General features: G+C 35.3%; 1 protein-coding gene and 1 non-coding gene across 2 annotated transcripts; one reads left to right on the top strand and one right to left on the bottom strand.

Annotated features, from left to right (window-relative positions):
• The first annotated feature begins 12,761 nt into the window (after window positions 1–12,761).
• Window positions 12,762–14,421, top strand: LOC148207263 (polygalacturonase-like). Its single transcript, XM_088118458.1, has 3 exons — window positions 12,762–13,323; window positions 13,459–13,748; window positions 13,853–14,421. The coding sequence occupies exons 1-3, from the start codon at window positions 12,883–12,885 to the stop codon at window positions 14,298–14,300; spliced, it is 1,179 nt and encodes a 392-aa protein (XP_087974584.1). The 5' UTR covers window positions 12,762–12,882; the 3' UTR covers window positions 14,301–14,421.
• A 1,841-nt stretch (window positions 14,422–16,262) lies between these two features.
• On the bottom strand, window positions 16,263–16,369 carry LOC148207262 (small nucleolar RNA R71). The gene has a single exon (XR_015788068.1). It is a non-coding gene; the product is annotated as a small nucleolar RNA R71 (small nucleolar RNA).
• Between the last annotated feature and the right edge of the window lie 349 nt (window positions 16,370–16,718).

The following is a 16,718-nucleotide window of genomic DNA, read 5'->3' as shown; positions in this document are numbered from 1 at the left end:
TAGGTAGTGTTATGATGATAAAACTACAATAGACCTGATATTGCATATGTTATGAGTAGATTGAGTGGATATACTTACTATCCTAGACCATTTAATTTTCATTGTTTTATTAAGGTATTCCATTTAATTTTCATTGTTTTATTAAGGTATTTTAAAGGTACAATGGATTACTGTTTGCACTTTAACAAGTTGCATTCTGTGGTGAAAGGTTATTGTGATGCAAATTGTGTTGCATATGAAAATAAAGTGAACTCCACTAGCGAGTGTGTATTACGTGTTACTTATAGGTAGAGGAGCTATTTCATGAAAATCAACAAAGCAATGGATAAAAGATATTTGAGAATATATGTCTAAAAACTAGAGTTGTGAGACAATTGCTGAAAGGTGGAATTATCTCCTTGGAATATGTGAAGTCTGAGATGAACTTAGTGTATCCTCTCACCAAAGGCTTAACTAGGAGGGTAATTTTTGAGTCTTTAGTATGTATGGGAGTAAAATCCTATGTTTGTGATGTACTCTGAAAAGCCATAGCTCTTTATTTGGGTGGTCTGTATGGACTTTATGGATAATACACTTATGTTATGTTGCATATGAGAATCCGTAGCCCTTTATTTGGGTAGTCTGTGTGGACTTGATCGATAAGGTGCAGTTTTGAGTGGCTTATCTATAATAGACTTGATGCAGCACTAATGTGATTACGAAGGTGAACCGCTTTCTATGAAAGCGTTAAAGGATCTCTTTCTAGAGATTTTACGATGATTCGAGCTTTTATGTACACGACCATTAATAGCACGTGATTTATATCATGGAATCGAAAACAAGAATTAAAACATGTTGTGAGGGTCTCAACCATGATTACTGGAAGTTTATCAAAAGGCAACTCACTTTGATTGCTTAAATTGTTGCCTCACTTCACTATGCATTAATTCAAATCGAACAATATTAATGTTTAAGTTTATTTTGCTTTTTCCTTTGTTCAGAAAAATTCTTATTTTTATTATTCATCATTCATGGAAATTGTTGAGAATGACAGTGAAAGAAAGAAAAATAAGAGATATATTTTATAACTTTCTAGAATTATTATAAGATGTTTTAAATTAATTATGGTAACATTAATAACTTAATTGATAATTAATCTTATTAACTTTTTATTAATGAATTTCATTAAAATGTTTTGATTAATTTCCTTTTTAAAAGTTGTTCTTCTTGTTCCTAAAAAATCTAGATCGGAAATGTTTCCTTGCTCGGTTTAATAGAATTCTTTTCTTCGTTTTTCTGAAATGAGATTCGATTCCAATCCACTTCACCGAGTACACGTTTGAGTTTGGATATTGTGTTAACCTTGGGGAGCAACCAACGTGAAACGATTTAGCATCGAGGTCGTACCAAAATTGCTTTCAAGGTAGTGGGTTTATCCACGACATAACAATTGTTTTTCTCTAAATCATTCTTTTATTATAACAAAGTAAACCCCCTACCATTCCTTTTGTAGGTTTAGAATCCAACCTATGTCAAAACCATTATAGCAGCCGCCATTGATGGAGACAACACAGCAGCGGCTAGCTAAAATTGCTCCATGATTCTTTGCTAAATTCATACTTGATCTCTCTTAATTTGCCACTGACTTATCTAACATACATATCTTCCCTATAAGAAAATCATCTATAAGGAAATATGTACTCTGGTCAAATTCTCATGACCATTAAATACTTTCCTAGTTTATCTTTTATTTGTTGCCGTTGAAGATATGTTTCTTCTTTGATTTATTTTTTCCTTTTGTACATTCTTCTTTTGTGCAAACTACATAATAGCTAGGTTGCATAAGAAATGGACAATTTTTCTCTTCTAAGGTGATACAGAACAATCACGTTTTGAAGCATTTCTAGCAACCTTTTATGGTATAGAGCTTCTCTGCACAAAAGATATCGATTTCTTATCTCCTCTCTTAACATTCGTGGCCAATACTGAAACATCCCTTACTATTCAGATTTTTCACCAATGCTCCAGCCTAATTTCTATTAAGTTGAACTCCTTCAATTACTTGCTATGGAAATCACAAATTGTACCCCTCGTTGGAAGCATGGGGATTGAATATCACTTGCTTGAAGATAGTGCTCCAAAACAAGAACTCATAGATAAGGAGGGAAAAGTGACTGTTAATCCCCAATTCAGTATATGAGAGAATAATGACGGGCTGTTGACTTCATGGCTTTTGGGAACAATTATAGAAGAAGTTCTCTCTATGATGGAAGCAAATGCCTATCAAGTATTGGAAATCACTTGAAGAACTTCTCCTGACCATGACCAAGGAGAATGAAATCCATCTGAATGAATCCTTAGTCAGTCTAAGAAAGGGAGTATGAGCATGGAAGAATACCTAAAGAGATTCAAGGGATTATGTGACAAATTTGCAGCTATGAAAAAGCCCCTTGATGACACAACAAAAGTCTTCCACCTTGCAAGGGGTTTGGGAGGTAAGTACAAAGATTTCAGAATTGCTATGCTTTCTAAAGCCCCTTATCCATCTTACAATCAGTTCGTGCTAGCACTAAAGAACCATGAACTACAATTTACTGCTAAAGTTGAAGAAGAAAAATCACATTCTATGGACCACAATCAAGCCTACTTTGGACAAAGAGGAAGAGGCCGTGGGAGGGGAAGAAATTACAACAAAAGAAGAAGAGTAGATCCAAGTGGACAAACTCAAATACAACATCAAAACATACAGTCTCCTACCCAACACAATTCAAGAAGCTTTAATAGCTTAAATTCTAACCAAAAAGAAAGAATACAGTGTCAGATATGTGGGAAATTCAACCATACAGCCCTTAAATGTTGGAATAGATTTGACCATTCATATCAGACTGAAGAAGTACCTAGAGCTCTAGCTGCCTTAAGCATGAATGAAGTGACTGAGTCTACTCTGTTTGCAGACTATGGAGCAACATCTAACATAGTTAATAACTCAGGTATGGTCTCTCACATCAAACCTTCCACAGGTATGGATAAATTGTATGTAGGTGATGGAAAAGGTTTGAATATCTCACACACTGGTTCATGTCTTGTTAACACTGATTTTTCCAAACTTAAGCTTGAAGATGTTCTTGTTGTTCCTGAAATAAAGAAGAATTTAATGTCCATTAGCAAGCTTACCTTGGATAATGATTGTCTAATTACTTTTGATGCTAATGGTTTTGTTATTAAGGACAAGCAGTGACAAATCTTGGGTAAAGGACGTAAACAAGAAGAACTGTATGCTTTGAATGAGCAAAATCAGCAAGCTCATCTGCTGAAACAAGTTCAAATAAAGCCAATTACTCCATTTTGGCACAAATGCATGGGGCACCTCAATGATCAAGCCTTGAGGCATCTTTTTGATTCTCATCTCTTAAACATTTCTAGTTGGGATAAGATTAAAACTATTTGTGACTATTGTCAAATGAGCAAAAGTTGTAAACTTTCATTCAAGCAAAATAATCATATCAGTAGTTATCCTCTTTATAAAGTTCATTGTGATCTGTGGGGACCTTCTCCTATTGTTTCTTGTCAAAATTTCAAATACTATGTTAGTTTTATTGATGATTTTTTCAGGTTTTGTTGGATTTATCCATTAAGGAAGAAGTGTGACTTCTTCTCATGTTTTCTCAAGTACCAACAACTAGTGGAAAATCAATTTGAGAGAAAGATAAAGGTCTTTCAAAGTGATGGAGGATGTGAGTTTACATCTTCAGCTCTCAAAAGTTGGTTTGAACAAAAAGGTATTTCATCAACTTTCTTGTCCTCACACTCCACAATAAAATGAAGTTGTTGAGAGAAAACATAGGCATATAGTAGAAACGGGCTAACCTTCTATTTCAATCTAAAGTACCTACAAAATATTGGGTAGATGCCTTTCTTACCGCCATTTTCTTGATAAATCGCATGCCATCAAAGTCTCTTTCTATGAAATCTCCTTTTTCTAAGCTCTTTAATAGGGAACCTGACTATAGTGGCATAAAGATTTTTGGTTGCAAGTGTTTTCCATATCTTAGAAACTACACAAAGAATAAACTTTGCAAAAGAACTTATCCGTGTGTATTTATTGGATATAGCCCCATTCAGAAGGGATATTGATGCTTAGATCCTATGTCGAACAAGGTATATATATCAAGGCATGTGGTATTTGATGAAAACATTTTTCCCTTTGAAATAACAAATATTAATAATTGTGAAAACACAGATCCTCATGTTGTTACACAATTTTCAAGACTTGAGGAATGGAACAACCCTGCAGAAGAACACTACAATAATGCCAAAAAGACTATTGAAAGTAAAAATACTGCCGCAGAGGAAAAATCTCCAATCAAAAAAATTTCTTTGGAAGAGACTAGTGAAGTCTATTCAAATCAACAAGAAAACTACACATTAGAAACTTCACAAGACTACAAACCAGAAAATTCACAAGGCAGTACACAAAAAAGTCAATCAAGTAATGAAATCCAGCCTAAATGTCCAAGTCTACTGCATGAACCTCAAACAGAAGGGGACAACTTGTTGCAAATGGCTACAAACTTCCAATCTGACAAAAATTTACAGCTGCTCGACTCACATCATGTATCAACACTTCCTAATATAAGTAACAACCTTTATATTGACCTACCTTATTATTTTGCAGGTACACCTAATCTCAACTCGATCATTGGATCGTCTGGAGAAAATTATGTTGAAAATACAAACACTCATCCGATGATAATCAGAAGAAAATTGAAGAATAATCCGCTCCTCAACTCCAACCAACATTAGGAAACACAAAGGCAGAAAGACACCAATCACCACCAACACGCTCTCATAAGCTCAAATCAAGATGTAGAACCAAAACACTATAAGACAGCCCTAAAAATTCCTCATTGGAAGGCTGCTATGGAGGAAGAAATGCAGGCACTTCAAGAAAACAATACTTGGAATTTGGTACCTTCGCCACCGCACATCAATATAGTTGGATCAAAGTGGATATTCAAAACTAAACTAAAGGAAGATGGAACCATTGAACGTTACAAGGCAAGATTAGTCACTCAAGGATACTCTCAGATAGAAGGAGTGGACTACGAAGAAAATTTTAGTCCTGTATCAAGCCAACAACAATTCGGCTCATCCTTGTATTGGCAGTGACCTTCAACTGGCCCTTGCGACAACTAGATGTCAAAAATGCATTTCTCCATTGCTTTCTCAAGGAAGAAGTCTACATGTCTTAACCACTTGGATTTCAAGATCTAGAAAAACCACACTTCATATGCAAGCTCAACCGATCCTTATATGGTCTGAAATAGGCACCCAGGACCTGGTTTGAGAGATTATCTCAATTCCTCCTTCACATTGGCTTTATCTGCTCGCACTCTAATCTCTCTCTTTTTATTTATAGAGATTACAATGTACTCACTCTCATACTTGTGTATGTGGTTGATATAATTATGACAGGGTCAAGCTCAAAACATGTTGAAGAACTCATGTCACATCTAGGATCCGAATTTTCTCTAAAGGACCTTGGCCCCTTACACTATTTCCTTGGCATAGAGATACATTTCTCAAATCATTTCTAAAATCTTTCTTTCTAACAACATTTCTTAAAATTCTAAAATCAAATTTATGAAATCTCTTCCTAAATATAATTTCATAGATTTCTCAATCATTTCTCTGTAATCATAAAACATGTCTCTAAATCATAACACATTTCTAAAATTATCAAAGGAACACATTTACTTTCATTGTAAATCATACATGATATATAATTTCTTGGAATTCTATAATAATTGATATCTTAAAAACATTTCGTAAAATATACCACTCACAAATCCAATAATAGTATCCAAAACGTTTAATAAAGTAACCACTCACAAATTCTTCAAACTGAGTTTTTCTCTGCTCCAATTTCTGCCTGACGTGAAATATCGATCCACTACCAAATTAATTCATGTTTTAATCCAATATAATTTCAACATACTCTTATTTCCAATATAAATAACATTTTTTTCAAATTATCCCATAAATCCAATTTTATATCTCATTCTCTCTCTTCATTAAAAACCACTTTTATTCTCTCTCATAATACTTACAAGTGGGATCCATCATAATACTTACAAGTGGGATCCATCATTTACCAATCAATTTCTCTTTCTCTCAATTCATCACACACATTCTCTCTTTTTTTTTTACTCAATTTATTTTTCTTTTCCCATTTAAATTTGACCCCAAATTTCTTTCTCTCTCTTCCAACATTACACCTTCATTTTCTTCTTCTTCATACAAACCCACGAATTTTCTCTCCCTCCCTACCCTTTCTTCTTCCTTCCTCCTCTCTGTTTTCTTTCTTTTTCTCAACCAAAATTCCCTTGAATATGGTTTCTGTTTCGTATAATTTTTCCTCTCTTTCTTTCCGCAGCCCCACACTTTTTAATTGCCAACTTATTTCCTTTTTATAGAATTTCCATTGCTCTACTAAACTAATAAATCAACAACCAATTTTCAGTCTCACCCTTGTACAAGCGAAAACCATTTCTTGAGTACCCAGAAACTCACAAAATTTCAATATTTATTTCTTTAGAAAACTTTTAACCACACTTCCTAAGAGTTCTATTTCTCATAATTTGTCTAATTTTATCCTCAAAACAAACTTTCCCAACTCAGTTTATAGAGTTCTGATTCAAGCTTCTTGACCTTATTTACCCCACTCCTTCTCTTCAAGCTTCAATTTCTTTCTCTTCTCCTCTGTTTCGAAAACCCTCTACCATTTATTTTCCTTTCTTCCCTTTTTCTTTTCTTTTCTTTCCTTCTTTCTTTTCTTTTCTTTCTTTATCTAGCCATCTGTTTTATATGAGTCCCAAAATAAAAATTTCTTTTTTTTTCCTATTTCCTCGATGGTAAAAGACCATTATGCCCTCATTAATTTCAGCAATTCCAAATTTCTTTTTTCTGTATCCCTCCTCTCTACTCGAGCGTCACATGAATGAACCTATACCATATCCGAATGAGAGGGATCCTGAAATCATAGAAGCATGGTTAAGAAAGCTTAAAAGAAATGATAGTTACTACCTATACTAACAAGGTGCATCTTCCTTTTCGATAACTCAATCGTAAGAATTTCAAAGTTAAGCGTGCTTGACTTGGAATAACCTTCTAAAAGCATGAGGAACAACTTAGGAGAGTGTTGACAACTGTAAGAGTGAATAAGTTATATGCTGAATTCTCTAAATGTGAGTTTTGACTATCGCAGGTGTCCTTCTTAAGACACGTGGTGTCAAAAGATGGAGTCTCAGTAGATCCAACAAAGGTCGAAGCAGTGATCAATTGACCTCTTCCATCTACTGTCAATGAGGTACGTAGTTTTTTGGGATCGGGAGTTTATTACCATCGATTTGTGCAAGAATTTTCCAGCATAGCCATGCCCCTAACTCAATTAACTCGGAAGGGCAACTCGTTTGTTTGGAGTGGAGCTTGCGAGTTTAGTTACCCAGAACTCAAGCAAAGACTAGTTTCAGCACCAGTGCTTACTGTGACAAACAAAACAGGATATTACATTATTTGTAGTGATGCTTCTAAGAACGGGCTAGGTTGTGTTTTGATGCAATGGGGTAAAGTTATTACTTATGCATCTTGTTAGTTGAAGAAATGTATCTCTATGCCAAGGAAATAGTGTAAGGGGAAAAAATTAAAATCTTTACGGACTATAAGAGATTAAAGTACTTTTTTCACTCATAAGGAGTTAAATATGAGATAACAACGGTGACTTGAGTTAGTGAAAGATTATGACTGTGAGATTTTGTACCATCCAGGTAGAGCAAATGTAGTTGCATATGCCTTAAGCAGGAAGACTGCCCATACATCAGCCTTGATCATCACCTTGACTCATATTCTTAGTGATTTGGAATGTGCAGATATAGTAGCTGTAGTGGGTGATGTTACTGCACAGTTGGTGTTGTTGTTAGTTAAGCCAACCTTGAGACAAATAATTATTGACGCTCAGCAAGAAGATCCAAACCTTGTTAATAATTTACATCAAGTGGAGTCAAGGCAAATGAATGAGTTCTCTATATCCTCAAACTTTTGGCTTTTATATTAAGGGTGCCTGGGTGTACCTAAGATGTCGACCTCAAGAATGAGTTATTGACTGAAGCCCACATTTCCCCATTCTCGATACATCCTAGCAATACAAAGATGTATCAAAACTTAAACCAGTACTATTGGTGGATAACATGAAGAAAGATATAGCAGACTTTGTAAGTAAGTGTCTGGTTTGTCAGCAGGTGAAGGCGTCGAGACAGAAACTGGCAGGTTTGTTGCAACAATTGAGTGTGCCTGAGTGGAAAGGGAACACATATCTATGAATTTCATTATAGGATTGCCTATAACAGCTAAAGGCTACACCATAATATGGGTCATTGTTGATAGATTCACCAAGTCGGTGTATTTCCATGTTGGAAAAGTCTACTTACTCCGTAGAAATGTGGGCACAGTTGTATCTAGAGGAAATAGTGAGACTTCATGGGGTGCCAGTTTCAATTGTCTTTGCATTGTGCAGGTCGAAGAGCATATCATCTTCTTTAACAATCGTGCTGACAATACATGCAAGTATATACGAAATTACGATCGTAGTACAAAATGAAGTCGAATCCACAAGAACTTTTGATTATATTCTAAACGATGTTCGCAAATACCAAAAGTGTAAAAACAAAGAAATATAGGTGTTGTGTCTTAAATAAAAAAATATAATAAACAAAGTAGTAAAAATCTCAATAGTAGACACACTTCACAGAGCTGATAACAGGAAGAAGAAACAGCACATAACACGTAAATTGAGAGTTAACAGATATCGAAAAGTGAGGGAGATTCAACGCATTCACAGACTTCTCGGCCTACCGTCTACCTTACAAACATTTATTAATGCCCAACTCGACTTCGTTCCCTCCCAAGACACCCAAACATAGAAACTCACAACTGTCGTTTCTATGTTTCCAAGCAATAAAGACAAGTTCTAGGTATGATTATGGGACCCCATTCCTGAGCATCCACAAAATACTATAGAAAAGTACTAATCACAAATGAAGCAAGTCGACAAATTGTAGACCCTTCCGGATCACTACAAAAGGTAGCATACAGAGCAAAGCGGCCAACAGTGTTCAATAAGATATAAGAAATAAACACAACTTCATTTAAAAATAAATGGAGTAGCTAAAGGGTTGATCGTTCATCAGTTACAACGTATGAATCTCCCCCAAAATGGGGTTTAGCTCATGAATAAAGAAGGAAATACAATGGGTAAAAGAAGAAGACAACATATCTCAAGGAAATAGCAGAAAAACCAAAGAAGAAGATGACAACTCGATATAGTAGTGGAATATCCCTTATGTCGTCAACTTTCTACCCTCGAAAATGGAGAGAATCCTCCTCCTTGTCGTTTCAACTCTAAAAAACGTGCTTCTATTGGGATTTGTGTGTGGCAGCTAGGGTTAAATGTCCTTTTATATCGGGTTCTGTTTTTAGGGAACCCAGTTGAAATTTGTACGGACACGGTAAATCCTGTGTCTATGCTGTTATTGTGTAGTGAATCCATGCTCCAGCTCTGCTTCGCTCCAGCTTTCATCTGCTCCGTCTTGAAAATGCTTTGCTCACTCTTCTCTGAATTTGGCACTCTCTTTATGCTTAGTCTTCTGCTTCCAGACCTGTACATTGACACCAGAAATAAGAGCATTTAGTGCAATATTTAGTCAAAACATTCAAGACCTGGGACTTTTAGCTCGGATTCTATTGTATAATCTTATTTAAGCTATTTAAGAGCTAATAGCGACACACTTTGACAATTATTTGCATAAAAACAACCAAATAAATACTAGAATAACTCTCTTTTGGAGAGTGAGTTATCAGGTGCCATTTTCAATTGTCTCAAATAGAGACCTTAGTTTCACATCCAATATTTGGGAAAGTTTTCTAAAAGCTTTAGGTACTCGGTTGGAACTCAGTACATCCTTTCATCCACAGACGGATGGTCAAGTTGAGAGGCTGAACCAAACCTTAGAAGATATGTTGCGAGTTTGTGTGTTGGATTTTGCCGAAAACTGGGACACTCATTTGCATATGATGGAGTTTGCTTATAACAATAGTTATCAAGCAACTATAGGCATGACACCATTTGAAGCTCTTTATAGAAAGAACTATAGGTCTTTTGTATATTGGGATCGGGTAGGTGAGCGTAAGTTGTTAGGACTAGAGTTTGTCCAAGTTGCAATCGAAGCCATTCAAAAGATTAGAGGGAGAATGCAAACAGCACAAAGTAGACAAAAAAGTTATGCTCATACAAGACGAAGAGACCTAGAGTTTTCAATAGGTGATCACGTATTTCTCAAGGTAGCTCCTATCAAAGGAGTTTTGAGGTTTGGAAGGAAAGGGAAATTTAGTCAATGCTTTGTCAGACCATTTAAAGTCTTGGAGAGGATTGGCCCTATAGCTTATCGACTGGCTTTACCGCCTTCTCTCTCTACAGTCCACAATGTCTTTCTATGTCCATGCTACAGAAGTAAATGGTAGATCCATCTCACATCATCGACTACAAGCCATTGTGTCAAAGTGAGAACCTTAGCTATGAAGAGAAGCCAAGCCGAATTCTTGCGAGAGAATTGAAGCCTCTTCGTAACACTGAGAAATATCTCTCGTTAAAGTTATTTAGCTGAATAACAATCATGAGGAAGCAACTTGGGAATGAGAGGATGAAATGAAGACTAAGTATCCATAACTTTTTCAAGACTAGCGACTTTCGAGGACGCAAGTTCTTAAGGTGGGGAGATTGTAACATCCCGTAATCTTATAAGAGATATTTTAGTAGTTTAAATTGCATGAATAAATAGATAACTTTTTTTCTACTTCTTAATTTAGTTTTCTATTCGTGTTGATAGATGATCAAGGTGATGAACTTCCCACAAATAACATCAAATTTGCAATTGTTGGGATTCAACTTCATGTTATATATATCTTCTCCATATGTTGAATGCTTGATTGATGTCTGTCTTGTGTTGGCTTGCTTCCCTACTTTTCAGAAGCATGTTGTCCATGTACACCACCAATATTTTGTGGCCTATCTATTTGGCAAACATCTTCTTCAACATCTTCTAATAAGTTGCCCCTGCTTTGTCCCGGCTGAAGAGTATCACCTTGTAGTAGTAGAGCCATTGGTCTGTTACGAAGGATATATGCTCTTGGTCCAAGACATGCATCCTGATCTAGTTATAGCAGTAGTCTGTGTCCATGAACATGAACATCTTGTTTTTATCTCTGTAAACTTTATTTTAATGTCTCTCTACATTAAGAATGACAAAAAATTTTATAGAATCCGATCTTGCTCCAATGACAAAGAATGAATTTTCCACCAAGTCCCCATTATAATTTTCTTAAGTAATTAATTTATATTTTATTAATTGTTTTACTAAATTAAATATTAAATAGTTTTATTTTCTAAGTAATTAATGTATATTTTATTAATTGTTTTACTAAATTAAATATTAACTACTTTTTAAAAAAATTATTTATAGTAGTAAAAATAATTTTCAATAAAATAGATATAAATTTTATATATTTATTACGTTTTTATTTTTTAAATTCAAAAAGTAATTAAAATTAATTAATAAATTGGTAATTTTTGCGGTTATCTTTATTAGTTATGAAACACACTCTAAAGTTGCATCAAAACTCATTAATTAATGAAGATAGAAAATTTATGTATATATCTCAACTTTCCTTTAAATATATCTCAACTTTTTTATATCTAATTTTTTCTAACTGTAACTTTTATTTCTCTTTTTATTTATTTATTTTCTCTAAAATATTTGATATTTTTTCTGTCTTTTTTTTTCTCACTATAACTTTCCCTTGTTTCTATTTTTTCTTTTCTCTAACAATCTCAAATTTATGGTCTCTTTAAATTTTTTGTTTTTATTTTAAGTTTTCTGTCACTAAATTTTTCCTTTCTCTAACATGCCTTTCGATCTCAACTTTGTGCTTTCTTTAAATTTTTTATTTTTGTTTTTTAACTTTTCTGTCACTAAATTTTCTCTCTAAAATTTTCTTTTAAAATGTTTCATTTTATCTCTTTGAACTTTTATTTTCAGTTCCCTATCTTCGGCATGACAAAAATTCATGTAGGGTCCGATCTCGCTCCAAGAACATAGAATGAATTTTCAACCATAATCGTTATCAAAAATACTCTAAGTTATAAATTTAGCTACAGGCCTGAAATATATGAAGTCCATACGAGTAAATTGAATGCTATATTATGGGTACTAAACGGGGACAAATATTCCACAAATAAAAAAAAATTGTATTGAAACTCATTAATTAATGAAGATAGAAAAGAAGTTAATTAATTTGGTGTGGATTAATTAAATGGAGAGTGGAAGGTGATCTGCAAATAATGCATGAATAATATTGATGTGTTATATGATATATGGCGGCTACTGGCGTTGAAGTAAAATGGAAGGGAAATCCTTCACAGCCGCAAACTCCAAAAACAATTAATGCATCCATTTGCTCTATGTATCGCACAAAACTTCTTGTACACGAAATTATGTACATGGATATACACAACTTTCTAAACCTATAACCATTGTTTTAAAGTGCATATTAATTTACTACTTTTTGTCTTAATTAATTTAAGAATTGTATATAAAAAAAACGAGAGAGAATTCTTCTTCTTCTTTACGCTACTCGGTCTCTCTTGGCCCACAAATTCATCTTCTTTCCCTTCAACAAAATCCTATAAATACAAACCAACTTCTTCTCCATTTTCCATATCATCAATTTATTTCATTCTCTTCTCCCTTCCTCTTACATTTCTAAAGAAGCACTGCCAATACAAAAACTAAAATGACAACTCTCCCAACCTCCCTCATTCTTCTCTTTTCCTTTTTTGGACTTCTCGACTCGGCCTTTGCCATTGCATTCTCGTATAACGTTGTTGGTTTTGGAGCCAAACCCGATGGCAAGACCGACTCGACGGAAGCGTTTCAAACTGCATGGGTAAATGCATGCAACTCCGTCAAACCAGCCTCCATTTATGTGCCAAAGGGAAGATATTACCTTCGCAGTGGAACCTTCAACGGGCCTTGTAAGAACAACGCCATCTTTATACGCATTGATGGTACTCTTCTGGCTCCCTCAGACTTCCGAATCATTGGCAACTCTGCAGCTTGGATTGCGTTTAGGCATGTTGATGGAGTAGCTATCTCTGGGGGCATTCTCGATGGTAAAGGAGCTGGTTTATGGGCTTGCAAAACCTCTGCCAAGACTTGTCCAACTGGGGCCTCGGTATGCAAAATAGTTTATTAATCTCTTGTTCATTTTGCATCAACAATAAACTTCTTTATCAACTCATCAAACACCTATACTATTAAATTCTCTTGAAGATGAGTTTTTATAATCATTTAATTAAATTTGTTGCAGACACTTGAATTCTCCGACTCGAAAAATGTAGTGATCAGTGCATTGACGTCACTTAATAGCCAAATGTTCCACATAGTGGTAAATGGCTGCCAAAATATCAAAATGAAAGGGCTTAAGGTCTTGGCCCCTGGCAACAGCCCCAACACTGATGGCATTCATGTCCAACTATCGTCTGATGTGACCATATTAAACTCCAAGATAGGCACCGGAGACGATTGCATATCCATCGGCCCTGGCACCTCCAACCTGTGGATTGAGAATATTATTTGTGGGCCTGGTCACGGAATAAGGTATGTTTGATTATTGTTAAGATATTAGAAATATGTAACGGTAAAGCGAAGATGTATAAACGAGTATTGTATGAGTCAATAATGTATTTGATTGGTTGAAACAGCATCGGGAGTCTAGCAAAGGACCTACAAGAGGCTGGAGTGCAAAATGTTACTGTGAAAAAAGCTTTATTTTCACGTACTCAAAATGGGGTAAGAATCAAGGCATGGGCCAAGCCGAGCAATGGCTTTGCAAGGAACATTGTGTTCCAGCACATTGTAATGGACAATGTCCAAAATCCAGTCATTATCGATCAAAATTATTGCCCGAGCCATAAAGGTTGTTCGAATCAAGCGTCCGGAGTCAAAATTAGCGATGTGACATATCAAGATATTCGTGGAACATCAGCCACTGAAGTTGCAGTGAAATTTGACTGCAGTCCTAAAAACCCATGCACTGGAATAAGGTTGGAAGACGTAAAGCTTACTTATATGAATCAAATAGCCACAGCAATGTGTAGCCATGTAGGAGGCGTTACTGCAGGTCTTCTTCAACCCACCAGTTGCTTCTAACCAAAATATATTATATTATATCTACGTCAACCAACCCATTAAGTTTGCGTGTGTAGTTCTAACCCTGCAACTGTGTCAAAATATTTATTTTGAGTAAGATAAATATAGGAAATTCTTTATTCTTTTCTAAACTGGTTCTACAATAATATTATATTGTTTGAAATTGATATTAAATAAAAAATACTCTTTAATACAATTTGTTTTTACAAAATTATTCGATGTAAAAATGTATGTAAGACAAAAGTTACAATATAACTTAATAAACTCAATCGATCTACAAGGCTTCATTTCTGATTCTATAAAATCTCTTTAATCTCCCAATATGTGGTCTTCGAGAATAACGTCAAAAATACATGAAAAAACTAGACAAATATTAGAGCTTCTAGCTTCGAAGAAGGAAATCTCAAATGGAGGAACACTTTGTCAATAGAAAGAATAAAAACAATGACGTCTGCAAGGTAATTGGAGTTGGTATTGTATCTCTTAAAATGAATGATGGTTCTCTAAAATTGCTCCAAAATGTGAGACATGTATCAAACCTAAAAAGATGTTTAATTTCACTGAGTATGTTAGAGTCAATCGACTGTGAATACAATGGACATGTAGGCATGTTTTAGATAAGAAAAGACTGCAAAATAGTACTAATTGAAGAGAAAATAAATGGCATATATGTAATCAAAGGTATAGAGTCATCGAGGCAACTTTACTGGCTAGTGATGGTGATTAATAGAAGCGGACGTGTGGCACAATTATCTCTCTCATATAAGTTCAGAAGGTTTTCAAGAATTAGCCAAACAGGGCATATTACCGAAAGGCTCGAATGAGGAACTCAACTTCTTTGAACATTGTGTCTTGGGACGGCTAGGAGGCATAGTTTTCAAAAATCAGAACATGTAACAAAGTGAATACTCGACTATGTTCTGTAGTGGTTCGAGGTATTTTTCTCACCATAATTGATGAGGTTTCTAGGAAAACATGGATATTTTTCTTGAAAACTAAAGATCAAACCTTAAAAAGTTTAAAGAATGGGAGAAGCTTGTGGAAAGTGAAACCTTAAGATCTGTTAGGTACTTGAAGACAAAGACAAAGAGTTCAATAGTTTCTGCAATCAGGTATACTCCTCAACAAAATGACGTCGCTGAAAGGCTAAACATAACAATAATGGAGAAAGTTAAATGCTTACTTACTAATGCGAATCTACCTGAAAGATTTTGGGTAGAGGCAGCCTCATATGCTGTTTACACCATTAATAGAAGCCCTTATACAACAAATGAATTCCAAACTCCGGAAGAAATGTGGACTGAGACATCCTCCTACGTACATATTAGGGCAAGTTAGAACCAAAGGTTGTTTAGTGCATGTTTGTAGGATTCATTGAAGGAGTTAAAGGATACTTAGGAAAGAGGTATTCACAACATAGAAGTTGTTTTTAGAGAACATGAAAGGTTCATGTATGAAGAAGTTGGAAAATCAAGCACACCTAGACGAAAGGAGATGACTTTCGGGTTATGATCTTTTTCTTGGTTGGAAAAAATGATATCAACTGGAAGGCAAGCCTACAACTAGTAGTATATATTTCCAACACAGAGGCAAAGTTTATAGCCTTGTCAGAAAGCGTTAAAGAGGCTCTATGGCTAAAAGGACTCTTGAAAGATTTCGGATTTGATCAACCAAAAGTAAAAGTTTACTGCGATGAGGATCCAAATGTTGCAGACAATTGGACATTTTGGAGGGCAGGAACATGAGGATCCACATGATCATCTGAAATCATTCATTCAAATTGCAAATGCATTTCGATTACCTGGTATAACAGACGATGCTCTTAGACTAACACTTTTTCCATTTTCTTTGAAGGACCAAGCTAGAGCATGGCTCAATGCATTTCCACCGGGATCCATCACCACATGGGGGTCGTAAGTGGAGAAGTTCTTAACAAAATTCTTCCCACCTACTCGCCACGCTGATATCAGAGAGGAGATCATCTCCTTTAGACAGTATGATCGTGAACCTGTTCACGAGGCGTGGGAAAGATATAAAGAACTAATCAGGAAATGTCCGAACCATGGCTTGCCGACGTACATCTAGATAGAACATTTCTTTAGAGGTTTAGATCATCCTACTAAGATGATGCTAAACAATGCTGCCAACGGAGCCTTTACAAAGAAGACATTCAACGAGATAGTCGACATCCTAAATGACATAGCTTCATACAACGAACTATGGTGTTCGAAAATATCTAGGGCAGCACCAAAGAAGCAAGATCCAGCTGGAGTTTTGGCTCCGATATTGCGACCTCGATGCAAAAAGAGATGGTTACAATGAACCGAGGCAGAAAGAGATGGCGTTGGGAATAAAAAATCCATTAGCCACGTCGATACAACCTGTGCAGTCGGATTATTGCACTTCTGCCCCTGTTTG

The sequence above is a fragment of the Momordica charantia genome, unplaced genomic scaffold, assembly GCF_013281855.1.
Source record: "Momordica charantia cultivar OHB3-1 unplaced genomic scaffold, Mcharantia_2.0 BLBB01000161.1, whole genome shotgun sequence".
Classification (NCBI taxonomy): domain Eukaryota; kingdom Viridiplantae; phylum Streptophyta; class Magnoliopsida; order Cucurbitales; family Cucurbitaceae; genus Momordica; species Momordica charantia.
The sequence above is the reverse complement of the archived record's forward strand: the minus strand, read 5'-3'. Positions and strand labels throughout refer to the sequence as shown.

Bases quoted from the DNA above. Each gene is read 5' to 3' on its own strand.
- LOC148207263 (XM_088118458.1), top strand. From the start codon at position 12,883: ATGACAACTCTCCCAACCTCCCTCATTCTTCTCTTTTCCTTTTTTGGA. The intron at 13,324-13,458 runs GTATGCAAAATA...AATTTGTTGCAG, and splicing joins CTTGTCCAACTGGGGCCTCG to ACACTTGAATTCTCCGACTC. The intron at 13,749-13,852 runs GTATGTTTGATT...TGGTTGAAACAG, and splicing joins GGGCCTGGTCACGGAATAAG to CATCGGGAGTCTAGCAAAGG.